Genomic DNA, 18542 nt, shown 5'->3' on the forward strand with positions numbered 1-18542 from the left:
TTGGGGATAATTTCAACCCACTCTAGGAAACACAGGTAAACACGTTCAGAAGCTTTTTGGTTTTAAGTATTTGAATTCTTGGAAATACAACAACTAACAGAGGGAAGGAGGTGGTAACTTTATCCCACACCTCCTCTCTCTGCAGGGGAATAGTATTTACAAGATGGCGTCTGGCTGTGTAGCCCAGTGAGAATAGCTTCAAGTTCAAAATCCTCCTCCTTGAGCCTTCCAAGAGCTGCAGTCATAGGCACACAACCCCAGACAGTGTGCTCACCTTTCTAGAGAAAAACCTCTATTCCTGTTTCTCTGCTCACTGACCTGAAGATGCTGCCAGAGGAAACCAAAGCAGAATTTACATCTGCAAATACACCACATACAAGAATTACCTGAAGAAAAGATTGAGACCCAGGCTGTCCCACAGACCCATTGACTCAGAATTCAGTCTTTCATTCAACATGTTAAGTGTCTACTGTACATAAAGTCTGTTTTACATACCTATTTTGCATATGTTAAGGCTTTGGAGTGGTATTTAATATGCTGGTGACAGTTTGTTCTCAACCAATTTACAAATACAAGATGGAAGTTAAGAAATAGATGTGTGGCCTTCATTCAAAGTATGTAATCAATGTAGCTTCAGCATTTTGGCATAAATCAGGTAGTCTTGAGATAAACCACATGTGTCGTCTTGAGCCCTTTAAGAGATGGGTCTTGTCCTTCAGTAAAATTATATAGGGAAAACAGAGTTCTCCCAACTCGAATAGGAAGTAGGGTTTTAAAGGAGCTCCTCGGAGCATCTTAAGGTGTGGAGGGTCCATTGTAAGGCCCTTCATGCCCACTAGGAACCTGCAGACTCAAGACAGCCAAGAGCATGCCAGTTCCCTTAGCTCTAAAGCAAACGAGTCACAACGGGAATGAGAGCCACAGTGAGTGAAATGAGACCAAACAGTTTTCTAGGGACTGTCTCGTGCCTGGGAAAACACTCTGAGGGCTAGATCATAGAACTCATTGGCAAAAGTCAAATGTATTGCCATGACAGACTCCATCCTATGGTCATCCTGGCATGAGTGTCTATTGATTAATTTCTAAATAGCCAGTTGGAAAACACAAGTCTTACTAAACTATGTAAAACAAAGACTCATGTCAAGGTAGCAGGAGAAAACTGATCCACAAAGTTGTCCTCTGACCTCAGAATGTACACCATAGCATTCATATCCCCACATACATCATGTGCACACACATATCACAAACACACACACACACACACACACACACACTCACTCACTCACTCACTTCTTAGAAGGAATTTCAAATTCCAACTAAATAATGAAAAAAGTTAACCACAGTTCAACAGGTGGAGGAGAAGTGGGGTTTGCAGGCTCCAGTTAAGGTGACAAAGGATTCAGTAGAGGAACAACTAGAACCTAGGAGAAATAAAAGGGCAAGGCCTCTCCTCATGCCCAGTCTCAGTGAGGCCATTTCACATCAGCCAATCATCTCCTTGACAACCTGCACCCCATCTTCCCTCTTCTCTCACATGCATCTTCCTTACACCAGAGGCAGTTACTAAGATAGCTCCTGGCTCATCTCCTTCTTCCTGCCTCCAGCCTAGCCAGCCCTACCATTCTCCAATCTGCCACAGACATCCCACCAATGCCTGCTCTGAGTTATGACCCTCTGTATTTCAACCTGCAATGCATACATCTTCCAGGTAGTAAAGGTGGCCTCTCTCCCCTCTAGGGGTCTGCAGATCCAAGTGTGTCTTCTTCCCTTCTACATGGAAACACTCCAAGTTTCCTCTTAAAAGGAGCCACAGAGATGAACAATGATGGTGTAGGATAGCCACAGTGGAGCAGAGGAAGGCATCCCCATAGTGGACAGCAAGCTCAAGGGCAACGCTGACATTCCCATCTCTCCCAGAATCGGAAGTCTACACGTCCTTTGACTGAATGTGTGGTTACTTCTGCCAAGGCCACTCTTGCTATCCGCCTTCCCATGGCCTCACCTTCTGTCTCAGCTTGGGCAGCCTTCCCTGGCCCAAGACTACATCAGAACCCTCTTTGTTGCTCTGAGCATCCTATACTTCTGTTCCATTGGTTAATCACCCTGCTTGTGTGCCCCACATGACTCTAAGCTCCCTAAAGTCTGTATCTGTGTCTACGGTGCTTCAATACTGCATATGGCATGACTGAAAGGGGAAAAATATATACCCTGTACACCTATCTAACTCCCCTATAACTCATCCTTTCTCCTATACTTCCTTCTACACTTGACCTTGAACACAGGTAAGCAGACATCTAAACAAATGGATGGTTTTAGGAGCCCAATGAGAAAGTAGAGAAAATACATTCCCAAAGGAGTACAGAATCCAGTCTTGAACACATTAGCAGTGAGGACACAGAGACTCATCTCCACGCTGTTACCCTCATTAGCTTGAGGAGTTCCCCTAATCTTCTAGGGACCCGCCTACCAGGATCCAGGACTTTGATGTTGAAAGAAATGTCAAGAATAGCCATTAGAGTGACACAGAAGTAGAGGTTTTGTTAGATGTTTTAATATAGGTTTGAGCACAAGAGTTAACACAGAGGAGTGCTCAGAGGAAGACACACCAAAGAGTGGACACCACCTCTCAAGGGAGAGCAAGCACTTAGTTGTCTTAACATCAGCTATATACACCCTTTCAGCGACTCCCACACTACATCTCAAAAGATTGCTAAGAAACCTTCTGTCCTTCCCTTCTTTTATGAAATGGCCCCAGAGACACCTTCCTGGAATTATAATCTGATCAAATAAAATCAGAAGGCGTTTAGTACCTGCTCTTTCCCTGTACGTGGGGTTTTTGGTGAGAGTTTCAGAAAATTGCAGGTTCATGCTTAGCAAAGAAGAAACATTAATTGTGTGGAATTCTGGTTCCTGATGTTGGCAATAGATTCCACCAGATTCCATGGGGGGGGGGGCTTCTTTGCCCTCTTCTTTGTCCCCAAGAACCCCCAAAACACACCTTCCTATCCTGCCTCAGAAAGAAAATTGGTGGAACTGGGTAGTTTTCACACACACACACACACACACACACACACACACACCTAGAATTACAACACTCAAGAGGCTGAGGCAGCAAGATCTCCAGTGTGAAGCCAACTAGGCTTCAACAGGAGACCCTGTCAAGGACACAAGATGGGAGAGAGGAAAGGAGAGAAGAAAACGTGTGGAGCAAGTCTGCAGGATGACATGGTATTTACTCTGTGCTGACTGAGCTACTGGGATGAATACTGAGTAGTGTCATCTCAAGATCCTGGCAATGGAACCTAACTCCTGCTTAGAGTCGGCTCACCACACGCCGGGACTTCCCTACAAAATTCATGTCTCTGGACAGCCCAAAGCTTCGGAATGATCCCATGCAGCAAATATGATCCCCTTGGGATGCTGAAGGAAGCAGAGACACCGAGAGTGAAAAACCTTGTGCAAGTTCACAGCCAGTAAATGGAGACCCTGGATGCGTGGCCATGTCTGGCCCCAGAGCCTTATTTATGTCTCCCTGCCTCTTTCCAGGCTCACAAGTTCCCAACTGCCACTGGATGTGCATTTTGGAGACAAGTCGGGGTAAGGAACAAGGGTGCACAGAAATATCAGAGAAAGGCCAGTTTAATAGGGGAATTGGATGAGGCAAGTGGTATAGGTCGCTGGAGGCTGGGTTGTTCGGGGAAGTTATTCCAGACATGGGACACAGCAGGTGCCAAGGCTGAGAGGTCATAAGATTTCATGTTTCTTCTCACAAAGGAGTCAATTTCCTGACGGCCAATGGCAGTTGCTGTTCTAGTAATGGGGGACCTTTCCCAGTGGAATCAGGAGCAGAGGCGCTGGTGAAAGAAGGTCTCCTGTTCTCCAAAGCTGGCCATCCCCTGAGGTGCCCCAAGTTTCAGCCCTAGGTGCTTTATCAGAAAGCTGGTAGACTCACGTTTTGTTTGAAGCTGTGGTTCTCTGAGCATTCTGAGTCATCCTGCCAAACATCTGTGGCGTTCTCTTTCCTCTGCCAAGTCCCCTGAGCCAAGCAGTGTCTGTAGGCCCTTCCTGGGCTCTCTGAAAGTAAACAAGGTTCTGGAGGAAAGGTCAAAACACACAGCCCGTTCCCTGAGCACACTGGAAGGTCCTCACCCTCGACTAAAAAGCTGTGGAAAATCCCAGGGAAAGAAGGTTCCGGTTCTCCGTTTGGGAGCTCATTAGCATTCCTACTGTTTATTTGGGACGGGAAGAAAACCACAAAGCCTCTAGATGTTGTAACTAATCATGATCCTCTAATGTCCGTGGTGTTTACACGTGTCTCCGAAGTTAGAAGTTCCCAGTGACTCAGAGATTAGCCCTGTAAGGTAGTCTACTGGGAGATGCTAATCTGGGCATGCTCAGTGAAGCATCTCTCCCTAATGTCCAAGAGGTGGCGCCGTGAAGAAGAGAACGCAGCAGGAGCAAAGCAAGCAAACTGCAGGACTGAGATAGGATAAGCCAACTTCGGAACGGGCATCCTGGATCCAGCTTTACATTATTATGGATTTTGTCATCAGGAACGGGGTCTATAACAGCTACCTACCTTCTGTGGTGTGAGGAAAGATTGAGTGAGAGTGTCCGTGCGTGCAGATGATGGGCCAGTCACTTAAATCACGGGTTTAATTGATCGGTACCTACTGTACACATGAAACACATCGATTTGCCCAACTGACATCTCAGAAAACACACTCCGAACTCTTTGCCTTCTCCAAATCTGCCCTATCCTGAGATCTGCTAGCCCAGAACCTCAGAACCATTTCTGCTCTCTCTTTCTGCCTCTAGCCTACTCCCCTAGCCAGTCATACTTCACACAGATCCCAGATCCGACCCTACTTTCTACCTCCCACTTCCTTCCTAATTAGAACTCTTATTTCCTCCTTGGTCTATTGCTAACATTGCTGATGGGATTGCCCTTACAGCTATGGATAGCCCAGTTGTCATGTTTCTGCTCAAACTCTTTTAAGGGCTTTCTAAAGATTAGTGAGAGTCCTTCATGTGCAAAGGCTTGTGGGCAGTGGGCTCCAGATCTCTTTGCTCTCACCTCACGTTGCTTCCCTTCCCCCCTTAGCTCCATCTCTGTTTGTCCTCTCCCTTTCTTGGACTCATGCTTCTCTCCGATAGCATGGCCCTACTTGTTCTGTGATCCCTCCTGAATATGGCCCCCTCTTGGTTCAAATAACTTAGTCTTGACTAAGTATCACTTTGCCATTGAATTGTCCTTCAGCTACTCACTGTACTCACCCCAGTCCTCCCTCTTCATCTCCTGCTTCATGGTGTCTACAGTATATCATATCTATACTTAACAGAGGATGCCCGTGACTCTTGTCTGCCCTTCTTACTACAATGTGAGCCCTAGGAGAAGGATTTTAGTCTGGTTTGGTTAGTGACATGTTCCAGTGTTTGCACCCTATGGGAACTTACCAAATATTGATTTGATAATAAAATGACGATGATGATGAGGATAATGATGATGTCACTTGGCATTTGGGCTGTTCATTTACAATGCTCTGCTGAGGGCATAGCTCAAAGCTGAGCTAGGAGACTGCACGTAAAAGTGTCATAAACTATCACAAATGCTAAGAGAGGCCTTAGAAAGACAAGGTTCCTTCAACTTCAGGGGAGAAGCTGGGAAATTTTTCTAGAAGGATGGGTAATACAGAGCAAATAATTGTAGTAAAACTATACTAAAAGTCCCGTCTCTGGATGTCTACCCAACCTTTGGTTGTTGAATTCCCAGGAGAAAGATGGACTTATGGCCTTTATATTCACAAATGCCCTAAATAGCATAATAGGTGAGCAGCTGCCTACCCTCAGTGTTGTTATCAATAATCTCCTTTTATCACTAGTCAAAAGTTATTATTTATTACTTTTATGTTTTATTTGAGCTGCTCTTAACTAGCTAATTTATGGTGGCTTGTCTTCTTTCTTTCTTTCTTTCTTTCTTTTTTGTACATTCCTCCTCTTTCTCTCTTTTTGGTCTTCTTTTCCCCAAGCCCACAAAGCCTCAACCCCACCTATGTCTTTTCTGCCCAACTACTGGCTGTTGGAATCTTTATTTATCAACCACAATTAACTGGGGACCAGGTTGGACATATAGGCAGAGCCTTAGGGAGGAATCCTGCAAAGAAGAGTGAACTCCGGCCTAGGCTATGTGCAGCCATCACGAGATGGGGGTATACAGACATAACGAGAGGAGGACAGTGTAGCCATCATGGTATGAGGACAATGTAGCCATGATCCCATCCTGAAAGAATGGGTTGGTGTCCCTTTTTTGTGCCATGAGGCTAACACCTCTTTTCAATTACAAAATTGGTGTGTGTAAAAGGCATATAGGAACCCAAACTTGAAACTGCCCTCCAAAGAAAGGTGCAAAAGACAAAGGCATGGTCTAAAAGACAAAATACTTTGCTAGGGCTGGACCAGGTGAGAACTGTACATCCACCATCCCATAAGAACCTTGAATTTTTTTTTTTCAAAAATAGGGAACTTGAAGGTACAATGCCTACCCTACTGTGGTTTCCCTATCTGGAAAGTTAGTGAGTATTCCATCCAAGTTTCATGTTTGAACAACTCCAATTTAATAATACTCCTTTTAAAGCCGGTGTAAAGAAAGTCTTAAAATTATTTCCCTCTGTACAAGAAGCCATATGTTGTACAGATAAGAGCATCCAGGGCTTTCTCATGTTCCTTTTCTCCCAGTGACCAAGATTGAAACCCTTGCATTCTTCCTACAATTCTTGGGTTCTTTGGGAGCTGAATCTGGATTCTAGTCTATACATTAGACCAAAAGTATTTGGAGACAGGAGCCTACAAACTACATGAAGACAAGGAAGAAAGAAGGATACAGTTCAGTGATAGAACACTTGTCTAACATGTGTGAGACCCTAGGCTTACTCCCCAGTACTTAGGAAAGATGGGGGCAATGAACTAAGATGGAATACTAAGATCTTACTAGTATACCTTTATGAGGTGTGACCTGTTAGGAGAAACTCTTGGCTAGAGTCCTGCCTAACTTCCCACTGGCTGCTCTACCAGAAATCTCTGTCTTTCAAAGGGCCAGTCAGAAGTGGGTAAGATGACATTCATTACCTTCATTCCACCAAGGTAAGTATGAAGGACAGGGAACAGAGACATTTCCAGGGGAAGAATGAGGCCAGCACACATACTGATCAAATGTTCCATTACAAAATATGCCTGTAGGGAGAAGACAGAAGAGAAGGCAGAATAAATGCCAATGTTCTCACATAGGTTCTTATAGAAATAGATTCAGAAGTGTGGAGCCCACTTTCCAACCCTTGAAAGCTGGTATAACCATTGCATAAACCGACACAAATATTCTTCTCTCTAGAGTAGTCAAGGATGAAGAGTGACCCAGGAACACAAGGCTGATGACTGTAGCCCCTGACACTGCCTTTGTCTAACCAGTTTGACCTCTAGTCACTGTATATAACATGCTTGTTTTGCTTTGTTTTTAGGAAAGGAGCTCTCAAAGAAACTCAGAGTCAGTGAAAGATGCTTGGAGGTCCCAGCCAGTGACTTGTCACGTGTCCACCTATTTGAGTACAGATCACAATTACTGGAGAAAGATGGGTGGATCCAAGGGCACCTGTGGAGTTGAGGCTCTTAGTCACATATATCTAGTACTTAAATCTTTCCATCTGAATATTAATTCAATGATCATTACAGGAGTTTTGGTCATCTCGAGTTCAGGAAGTGGCTTATATATCAGTTTTTGGTGTCAAGAAGGTAGAAACTTAGAACACAGTTTGAGAGACCACCTACAATACAACGAAGGCATTTCACACTGTGAGCTTCAAACCTTCTCAGACGCCAAGCACCATCCCTCTCCCACCTTCTTCTTACTAGAGTGGAACTCAGGAGCTTCTTGAGGTAAATAAACAGGTTCCTGGCATTAAAACCCTACAAAACCGAACCAGGTTTGCCCAATTATTAGCTGCATTGGGACACTGTCAAAGTGGTTGCTAGGTAACAACACATGCTCTGCTTATGTGATCATTCAAGTCAGTCTGGCTCCATATAAAGAAGACCTGCCTTACTTTGACCTCAGAAGTAATATTCCCCCAAAATGAAAAGTGGATTTTTTAGATGTCATCAAGACTGGACAAAGGGAGTCTTTACAAGGAGCTAGGAAGGACTCTTTTGAAGGCTATTTCGGTCAAGTAATCATGGAGACAGAGTGACTTTTATCACTGCTAGGCAACTGGATAGAATGATTGACAGGTATGATGGTTTGCATATGCTCATCCCAGGGGTTGGCACTGTATAGACGGTGTTGCCTTATTGGACGAAGTATGTCACTCTGGGGGATGGTTGGAGACACTCCTCCTCGCTGCCTGAGGATGTTTAGTTGGTTCCTGGCTTCTTCGGATGAAGATGTAGAACTCTTAGTTCCTCCTGAACCATGTCTACCTGGACACTGCCATGCTCTCACCTTAATAATAATGCACTGAACCTCTGAACCTGTAAGCCAGCCCCAATAAAATGCTGTCATTTATGACTTGCCTTAGTCATGGTATCTGTTCACAGCAATAAGACCCTAACTAAGACAACAGGTGTCAGGAGGAGGAAGGGTAGGTAGCCTTCCTCTGTGGTCCCTGATGCTCAGAGCAATGAGTCAAGGCAATTTGTGGTTTTGTTTTAATTTTGATTTTGTTTGGATTTTTTGAAAAAAATGTATGTAGTATATGTGACTTCACCCACTGTATCAACATATGGACAGGTAAGGCTGTGGACTGGGTAACCAACAACACATTTACTAGAGTGCTCTAAACCTACTGGAGACTATAAAAGAGAAATTATGTTGTTCAGATCCAGCTAACACCCCAAGACATGGGGAACCCCACCCAAATAGCTTCTGAGGCCAGCCTACAAGAGTCACTCATGTCAGATGGCAAGGCAGTCTCTGTGTCAAGACAGGTTGCTTTAATCACCCAGACAGACCATTTATTATCTTGCCATGAAAATGGAGTCTATGCTTCTATCCCTTTGAGCATGGTTAGAAGTTATAATTGTCCCATGAGACTGAATGTGGAAGAAATGACATGGGACTGAAAGGCCTATTGACAGAGGAAATATGGCTGCTGGTCAGGCTTACCCTTAAGAAGCAAGCCGGAGGCATTATGGCCCACCACCATTACTTTCTACGAACTAATGTCAACCAGCAGATGTGAAGGTGCCTTTGGTGATTTCTGTTCCCAGCCTTCAACCCCCTCAGCTGCATCCCAGATGCTGCAGTGTAGACAAAGGTCCTATCCAGTGTGACCTGAGTCCTTGCCCCATGAGAACTGTGTGAGAGAGTAAGTGATCATCATTGCCCTAAGCCACCACGATGGAGGGCAGCTTGTTACACAGCCACGAATAACTAATGCACGTGCTTACCAGAAGGTTTATTGCGCAAGTCTCCCAGACACATCTCCTTATACTGAGCCCACTTCCGAGTTGTCTCCTCAAGGAGAGATCCTGTAACCTAAACACACAAAGACATGGTCACAACCAGGCGTGGCGGTACACACCTGAAACCTCAACATTCAAGAGGCTCAGGTAAGACAATCATGAGCCCTAAGCCAGCCTGAGCTATGTGGTGAGTCCCTGTCTCTGAGACAAAACAAAACAAGATGACTCCCAAGGAGCTGAGTCCAACTGTGTCTTTGTTTTTCCTCACACCCTGGTCCTCAAATTTCCTTCCGAAGTGGCCCACACCTCGAAACTATTTCCTTGGCATCTTCCATTCTACTTAAAAATAAATCTGAATTTTGCATTATTGCATAATATATTTATATTTGTTTTGACAAAATTATAATTTTTTTAAAACTCTTTAAGCTTAACATTTTGACTGAATATAAAGCAGTCAGGCTGAACTTTCCCACACTTGCTTGGAAATGCTGGTGTGCTCCCAAGACTATGCAGACTCCCCAAAGAGAAGCATCTCACTGTGCAGAACCCAAAGGTGTGACTAAGAAAAGCCCGTCTGCATGTGTGTGCTTGAAATTGGTGCCACTGAAGAGACACATGCCTGTCTGAGGCCTAGGGACGTTTCTTCTTTCTGACATTACTGTCCTGTCCGTAGAGCCTTGGAAATACCGCTCACATTTGGGAGCTCTCCGATAATTGAGTGAGTCTCGAGGCCACTCTCTGAGAACCTAGACCTTCCCTTCCATTTACAAAGAGCCTTTCTCTCTTGCTGTTCAGTGGAGGAGTCTGCTGAGGCTCACTGTGAGCGTCAGGCTTTTTGCTGAGGGGGATAGAGGGATACGAAGAAAAGCAGCATGTCTCTAGCCAGTAACAGGGATTCATGATATGTTGAAGATGTGATTGATGCAGGAGGAAGGAGCAGAGGGACCTCTGAAAACCTGGGAGGTATCCCCTATCACACCATTCAAATTGAATTAAACCTATATAACCAGCCACTATCCCAACAATAGTGACCCCCATCTGGAACCAATTGGGGGAGCCTATTTTGACCACCAAGTAGTCAGAGTGATCTGCCCTCCCCCTCCTCTGTTCAATCCAACCTCCCTCAATACCTTGGCAATCATAGTGAGATCTGTGGGTTTCTTGTATGACTTTCCTAGAGCATCAACACACACATACACACAGATCTCTCCTCTCTCTCTCTCTCTCTCTCTCTCTCTCTCTCTCTCTCTCTCTCTCTCTCTCTCTCACTCTCTCTTTCTCTCTCCCTCCCCCTCCCTCCCTTCTCCTCCTCCTCCTCCTCCTCCTCCTCCTCCTCCTCCTCCTCCTCCTTCTTCTTCTTCTTCTTCTTCTTCTCTCTCTCTCTCTCTCTCTCTCTCTCTCTCTCTCTCTCTCTCTCTCTCTCTCTCTCTCTCTCTCTGGAAAAGGGCTATGCCATCACCATCGGTCCATAGGTTTCCAAAATGTCTCAGTAATTTTCCAAGGCATTTTCAGACCAAAGGGAAGAAAAAAAAAACCTAAGGTTCTGTTTATTAAGTAAATAAGTCCAAACAGTTTGTAAATATTTATATCTTAACAACTTTGAACCTATCAGGCATTGCACAACTACAAAAACTTTAGGGTGGGATTAGACACCCCCCACCTTCATTTCCTGTTGGGGAGGGGGGGCTGGGTTTGTTCTGTTTGGTATTTGCTTTTTACCGAAGTACCTGCAGACCACCAAGTTTTTCACAATCTAATAGTGACTTGAGCAGACCCAATGAGGTGGAGCACTGCTTTGAGGCTGGCACTTGGGAGTGGGAGGCAGGAGGATCAAAAGTTCAAGTCTAGCGCTAGCTACACTGGAAGTTCAAGGCCAGCCTGGACTACATAAACCCCTGTCAATCAATCAAATTCAGGTCTTGGAATGTTGCTCATCTTCATGCTGGCCTGATATGTACAAAGCCCTGGTACCTCCCCAGTGCTACAAAAACAGAAGAAGACATAGATATCTGGAGCTAAGAATTTGCGTGGTATCTGGAAAGTGCCACAATCATACTTTCCTCCAAAAATTAATATATCCCGTAGCAGCCACTAAATTCACAATGGTACCCCTTGCACCTTGACACACAGTCTGGGAACCATGGTATGAGCCAAAAAGGAGGAAGCAAGAGGACAAATAGCCTCCTGGTCCTTACCTTTTAGCTTCATCTTGAAATGAGCTTGGAATCTCTAACAATGACCCCTTCTGAGCTGGAACCCAGGAGGCATTTAGTAAGTTTCCTCAAATCCTCAAAGCCAGGGGAAGTGAGACTCTCCCTTGCATAAAGGGCTGTTTGTGCCCTGGGGGGCTTACTCAGACCTGCCTACAGAAGAGACAGTGAAATCGGTCTCTGAATTAAACCTCCAGCTCCCTGGTCCTTTGCCAGGGCTCAAGACAGATGATGAAAGCAAACAAACAAACAAAACCAAAACAACAATAAAAACAGGAAGTGCGATTGATAAAACACTTTGCAACACAAGCAGGAAGACCTGAGCTTGGATTCCCAACACCCATGTGCAAAGCCAGCCACAGGGATACCTGCCTATAATTCCAGAGTTAGGGTGGAGGAGACAGGAGAAGCCCTATTTTATGGGCCAGCTAATCTGGCTGAATTGGGGAATGAGAAAGAGACCCTGTCTCAAAAAACAAGATGGGGAACAACAGAGGCAGCTACCTGACATCGACCTCTGACCTGAGTATGTGCACTGCCGTGCACGAAAACACATACACAATAAACACACACAGTAGAAAACAAATTAGAGCTAAAGTCTATTGAATTTGCTCAGTCTGGAGAAGCTAGAGAAACCCGGGCAGTCTTTCCAGGTACTTAGTTAAAAAACATCAGAAAGCTGGGAGGTGTGTCTAAAGCCAGTCACAGCTAGGTTGCCAGTGGATTGGGGAGAAGGGATGCATAGAGAGGTCCAGCTTGACCTGCAGTCCCTTTCCCTTGCATAGGCAGCCAGTATTCGTGACCAACCAGGCTGAGAAAAGATTAAGGTGTGGGGGGGGAGGGGAGCCTTTATTGCTTTATTTACACAAATCTATCTTTCTTCGATAGATAATGAATTCACCAAAGAACGAAGAAAGGGAAACTCAAGTAACCAAAACCAGGGGAAAGAGGGATCACAACCTCCATCCTCAGAGAGCACCTTCACTTCCAGACCCTTCTCTTAGCACATGCCTCATCCTGCTTCTTTTTCTGTTCTGTTTCATTCTAGCCAAAAAAGGAAGCCATGTTGTTCTAGAAGATGCACCCATTTCAAAATGTACTTAAAACTGCTTTATGGTTGCTTTGATTCAATGCCCTTTTAACTGCTGCACATAAGGTATCCAACGACTAAGGTAGAATTTTAGTTTTTAAATCCTCCGGCATGGGGCACGTAAGTTGCTTCCAAATGCTGCTAATAGGATTTTGTGATGAAAACCCTCCCGGGCTGGGTCTGGGGGTGGGGTAGGATGGGGGTGAATCACAGTTTCTAGGTCAGGGAGTACACACATTTTTAAAGGTTTTTGACAATGCCCTGTCAAACTGTTTATCCTTGTCAATTAAAAAAAAAAATAAGCCATACACCCTTTTCATACACCAACCAGCAATGCCTGAAATCAGCTTCTCCTACAGCCTGTAACAATTTGTATTTAGTGCCGAGTAACATACATAGGTGAAGGATGGGAATGAGTTAGCATATTCATCACTTGCATTAGAAACTAAAGTATCTCTGAGAATTTCTCATTAAGTGAATTTTATGAAGACTTTCTGCCAGAGCTTTAATGACACACACACACACACACACACACACACACACACATACACACACACACATACACACACACACACATGCACACACACTATAGTCATTTATAGCCCCAAGCAGGGAACTCATGTCTGAGTGAACTTCACGGATGTCTACACGAAGCCTAGTAATCTATAAACATCGAAAGACGCTGAGGTTAAAGTTGGATAATAAAAGGGAGATTCATCCGATTCACAGCCACGTGATGCAGAACAGACAATGCCAGCATCTCTGCACACACAGTTCAGGTGACAAGGGTCAAGGAGACCTCTCCCCCAAGTGCATTATTGAAATGGAAACACCAGAGGGCCAAGTTATGGTTTGGTTGGCATTGTCAGCCAGCCTGAAGTACCACAGATGCTCTGTTATTATATATAAATAGCCATATGTCAGCAGCTCCCAAGAGTGTTAGAGAAGACAGAAGACAGGGCCACGGCCCGCCCAGTAGACACAGCGGCTCCCCAGCTCATGAGTTTACTTGAGGAAAAGCAACCATGTACCTCTCTGGAACCTTTTTACCCATTTCTAAAATGGGTCCAGTAGTAACATTCTTCTCATGGTATGGCTGTGAGCATCCTACAGGATAAAGTGTGGAGAGGCATCTTACCGTGAAATGACCGTGGCTGGAGCTGGGCTGTTGTGTGCTGGCAGTTGGACACAGGGGTAGACAGTGAGCAGGATGTATCAGTTAACTGGGTATGTTGGGTTTTTATAGGGATACCAGAGTTGCAAGCGAGGATGAACCCTCCTATCCACTCTCCCTACAGTGGAAGCACCAGTAACAGTGGAAACCACAGATGGAGGTCACCTGCTCCTTGGGGACATTGTCCCTCAAAAGAGTCTGCCACCACAGCAAAATCCCCCAACACCACCAATTGTCCCCAAGTTGACAGTACTTGAGGAACGAAGGCAGCTCTGGGGAGAATTTGGACTTGGGAAGTCAGCACCAATGTTTTTGCAATCTAATCTCTGGCAGAAAGGCTGGGGACAGGGACATTTATGAGATCTGGCACCTCTGCCTTGCCTGGCTGCAGAAAGGCAGGATTTTTAAATTCTGAAGAGGCAAATGAGGACCCAGAAGCCAAGTGGGGAAGGTGGTCATCCCCTAGGGTGCTCTCGTTACACTGGAGTCCCTCCCCACCACAGCCAGGAAGAAATGAGACCCCAGAAAGGGAAGGAATAGGAAAACTCCTCCTAAACTTCTCTGATAAGAATAAAGCAAACTACTAAGAACCCAAACTTAAAGGCATCACTTAAACACAGTTAAATGCATGCTAATACATCTAGAAAGCTCACCATTATCCTACAATGGGTCTACACTGATGGATGTAGAGTACTGTTAGTTAGCCTTCATGGGCTCAGTTTCCTCCTCTGTAAAATGGGGTTAACAAGAGGACCTCCCCTGCAGGGCTGCTGTGAGCATAAAACAAAATCACAGAAGTGGGGATTCGTGATACCAAACTCGGAGCTACTTAACTGTTGGTGTGTTCACGCTTTTACATGCCTTAAAATAGATCACAAACTATCTGTAGTGTGGATATTCATTATTTTAACTTGTATGCAAATGAACAGTGAAGAAGTATCAGATGTGTAACCCCAGATGTGAGTGAGGGTGGGCTCTGGCTGATGGAATCGCTGTGATGTGTAGCTTATGTTAATAGGTCTTTGGATTCAGTATCTTTTAATATTATAGACCACAGAATACTCTAAAAAAATTTTTTTTTAAGTATTTGAATTGGAAACCTACGAAAAGAGAAAAGAAGAAAGAAAGGCATAGAAACGTGTAACTCATAAATGCTTACTTACATGGGAAGATGCTTCTAGAAGGAAATCAAAGGAAGACTAGGACACAAATAATGTGTAAAATAATGCACAGAAAAGAGAATTTTAAAAAATCAGCCAAAATATGAACAGGGAGCAGATGCTGTGATTGTGGTTGAGCATCATATTCTTAATATGGTTTTATTCTTCCCAAACTGCCTACAAGGGGCCTAAATTGCTTCTACTGCCAGAAAACATGCACAACTGATAATATTAACAAGAAGAATAAGGAATAAAAATCTGTTCTTACTCGCTTGATGGAAACCAGCAGAAGCAGGACGAAGAAGGGCGTCCCAGGGCCCCAGAGCAGACGCATCCCGTGGGAGTGGAGAGGGTCGCGCCCCTGGGTCGCAGAGATGCCCACTGGCTGTGCCCGCACCCGGGGCCGGGGGGCCTCTCTGCATCTACTGGGCACTGCCGGGCTTGGTTGGGGCCTCATCCTCCTGGCTCCCGTTCACAAGTGCAGGCACATCCCTCCAACACTCCAAGATGTACCGCAGGCGGTGGCCTCCTGCATTCCTCCTTTTCCAGAGAGGAAGTGTTTGCAAAAGTCCTCCACAGGCTGCCGACTGTCTGAGCTGCTCTACAGCGATCCACTGAATCTCCAAGTTTCTCATCCCCCGCCCGCCCCTCCTAAAATCTTGGGAGATTTTTCCCAGACCTACCCCCTAAGACGTCTATGCTGCCTGGGACTTCCTCAGCAGGCCCAGAAGAAAACGCAAGGCATGGTTTCCATTCCGAGGATTCTACTCCACGCACACGGCCAGAATTGTTCGGATAGCTGGAGAGGATGGGCCCAGAAGCCAGGTAGGCATCTTTTAAGCCAGGATTTCTTTCTAAGGCATCAAACTTTTCTAAACCACGCCAGGGCCGAGGTACCTCTGAGCTCCGGTTATGACTATGCCATAGTAACAGGAGCAGCTTGCCTGTCTCAGAGACAACACCTCCAGACCCAAGCCTGTTCTGTGCTGAGAGTTATGTCCACACAATAACAAAACAATGAGTAGAAAGCACAGAGGCTGGTGCCTCTCGATTATTCACGTGTTCTGAGTGGGTCCTTGTGTTCTGAACACAGTGTTGCTCTGAGCACCTGAAAAATAGATACTTTTATGGTATTCATGAGGACTTACTAACCAACACCCCACCTCCCCACTTGAGTCTATAGTTACAAAACCTTCCACCCTCTGCCCCATTTCACTTGGACTCACAAGTACCCTCCCAAGGTACCATTACTTCTTCGTCTGAGGGCTGAGAAATAGTGGGGTTCAGAGAGGCCAGGTTGGTTGTTCAAGGCTGTGCAGCAAGTAAAAAGACAAAGCCAGGCCTTCTAGCCAAGTGACCTGACCACAGCTACCTGGTCAGGAACTATTCGTTAGTACTCAGGGTCTCAGAGCATGTTCCTGTTCTCTGGTGAGCTATTTTTTTGTCTCCAAGGCTCTGCTTGAAGCCCCTCAGTCCTCCTATCCCTGGCTGGCTTCCAGCTTTCTAGCCAGCTTTTCCATTGGAGGCCCAAGTGGAAGGTGAGAGACAAAATGGCAAAATGGCAAGAGGTAGAAAAGGCAGTTTCCTCTCCCCCCCTTTCCTCTCACCCTCCCTTCTTTCTTCCCATCCCCCTTTTTTCCTTCACATTTAAGATAAACCATGGCTCATTTCCATTAACAGATCAAGCCCAGTAAATTCTGAACATTCCCATAAAAACAGGTGAGCACTGCTAGATAAAAATTCCTAAAAATCTTTAAAACCCTCACGTGGCAAGAATTTAAACCTTAAGAGTAAAACGATCAGTCTGAAATGGGCTTTTATGCCAGTGTGATTTCTACAGTCAATGTGGTCAACTCTTTGGGACCACAGAGAATGGGATGAAGAGGCAGGGAGGGAAGAAAACGTGTGTGTGTGTGTGTGTGTGTGTGTGTGTGTGTGTGTGTTTATTGGTGGCAGAAAAAACACCCACTTTGCACAAATATTCATTTTATCTTGCTTCTTTGAATGTTTCTCAAAAAACATTTGTTCTGATTTTTTAAAATTAGAATAAGTTTTCTTTCATTTTCATTGGATATTCTCTGTATTTACATTTCAAATGTTATCCCCTTTCTCCCCACTCCCATCCCCTCCCCCTCCTCTTGCTTCCATGAAGATGCTCCCTCTCCCAACCACCCACTCCCACCTCAGCACCTTGGCATTTCCCTACACTGTGAAAACAAACCTTCACTGGAGCAAAGGCCTCTCCTCCCATTGATGCCAGACAATGCTATTCTCTGCTACATATGCACCTGGAGCCATGGGTCTCTCCATGTACACTCAGTGTTTGGTGTTTTAGTGCCTGGGAGCTCTGGAGGGTTTGGTTGGTTGATAATGTTCTTCCCGTGGGGTTGCAAACCATTTCAGCTCGTTCAGACCTTTCTCTGGCTCCTTCATTGGGATCCGTGTGCTTAGTCCAATGGTTAGCTGCAAGCATACTCAGCTGTATCAGTATGGCTCTGGCAGACCCTCTAAGGAGGCATCCATATCAGGCTCCTGTGAGTAAGCACTTCCTGGCATCAGCAATAGTGTGTGGGTTTGGTGGCTGCATATGGGACATATCCCCAGGTAAGGCAGTCTCTGGATGAGCTTTTCTTCAATCCCCGATCCTTTATTTGTCCCTGAATTTCCTCCCATAAGTGTTTTGTTCTCCCTTCTGAAAAGGACTGAGGCATCCACATTCTGGTCTCCCAGATTTGTTCCCCCTGAAAGGACAAGCCATGGTCTGCTTGCATACAGCTTCACTACCTACAACCTGTTGGACGAATGCCATCTAGTGTCAAAATGTGGTAAACATGTCTGTGAGAGCCGCACATGGTTTCTAAGGCTACAGAGAGCACAGAACACAGGTCCGCTGGCCTCACCAGCAGGGAAGAACAGATGGAGAGAGACAAACACAAATGTCACTGCACGCTTACATCAGGCCAGCTCCAGGGCTGCTCAACACTTAATGAGGAGCCCGGGATCGTCTGAGCCACTCAGACCCTTTCCTCTCTCTGTTCCTTCCTGGCTTCAGGTTTATTAAATTTCTTATGTAAATTTTGACTTTTCCTGGGGTTTCTAATTGCCTTTACTTTTCCCATCGTAAAAATAGGTTAGTTTTTGGTTTATTCCTGGAAACATAAGTAAAAGATAAATTTCTTGGGAGGCTCTGCACTCCTTCCTGACCCTACCAAGGGGTGGAGCTTAGCCTACCAAAGGGTGAAGCTTAGCCTACAAAGGGGTGGAGCTTAGCCTTAGCCCCACCCCCTTAAGGGTCTTCAACATTGCTGCTCCAGCAAAGACCCATGCAGTGAGGATGTGGGTGATGGTACAAGGGCTTTGGGTCTCCTAGATGGTGCTAATTTCTACATCCAATCAGGCACATATCCCTTCCCACTCTATACAGGCTTTGAAGCAAACTGCCTGTATCTTGCTTCTCT

General features: G+C 45.3%; 1 protein-coding gene across 1 annotated transcript in view; it reads right to left on the bottom strand.

The window, feature by feature from the left end:
- GLP2R (glucagon like peptide 2 receptor) overlaps positions 1 to 15418 on the bottom strand; it is a gene marked incomplete at both ends in the record, with an annotated part of 57589 nt that extends 42171 nt beyond the window's left edge. Inside the window, 4 exons of the mRNA XM_080922831.1 lie at positions 3953 to 4074; positions 7126 to 7230; positions 9436 to 9523; positions 15353 to 15418. Coding sequence (XP_080778957.1) covers positions 3953 to 4074; positions 7126 to 7230; positions 9436 to 9523; positions 15353 to 15418 — 381 coding nt within the window. The remainder of the gene's footprint in view (positions 1 to 3952; positions 4075 to 7125; positions 7231 to 9435; positions 9524 to 15352) is intronic.
- Positions 15419 to 18542: the final 3124 nt, after the last annotated feature.

The sequence above is a fragment of the Micromys minutus genome (genome assembly GCF_963924665.1).
Source record: "Micromys minutus genome assembly, chromosome: 10".
In the NCBI taxonomy this organism is placed as follows: domain Eukaryota; kingdom Metazoa; phylum Chordata; class Mammalia; order Rodentia; family Muridae; genus Micromys; species Micromys minutus.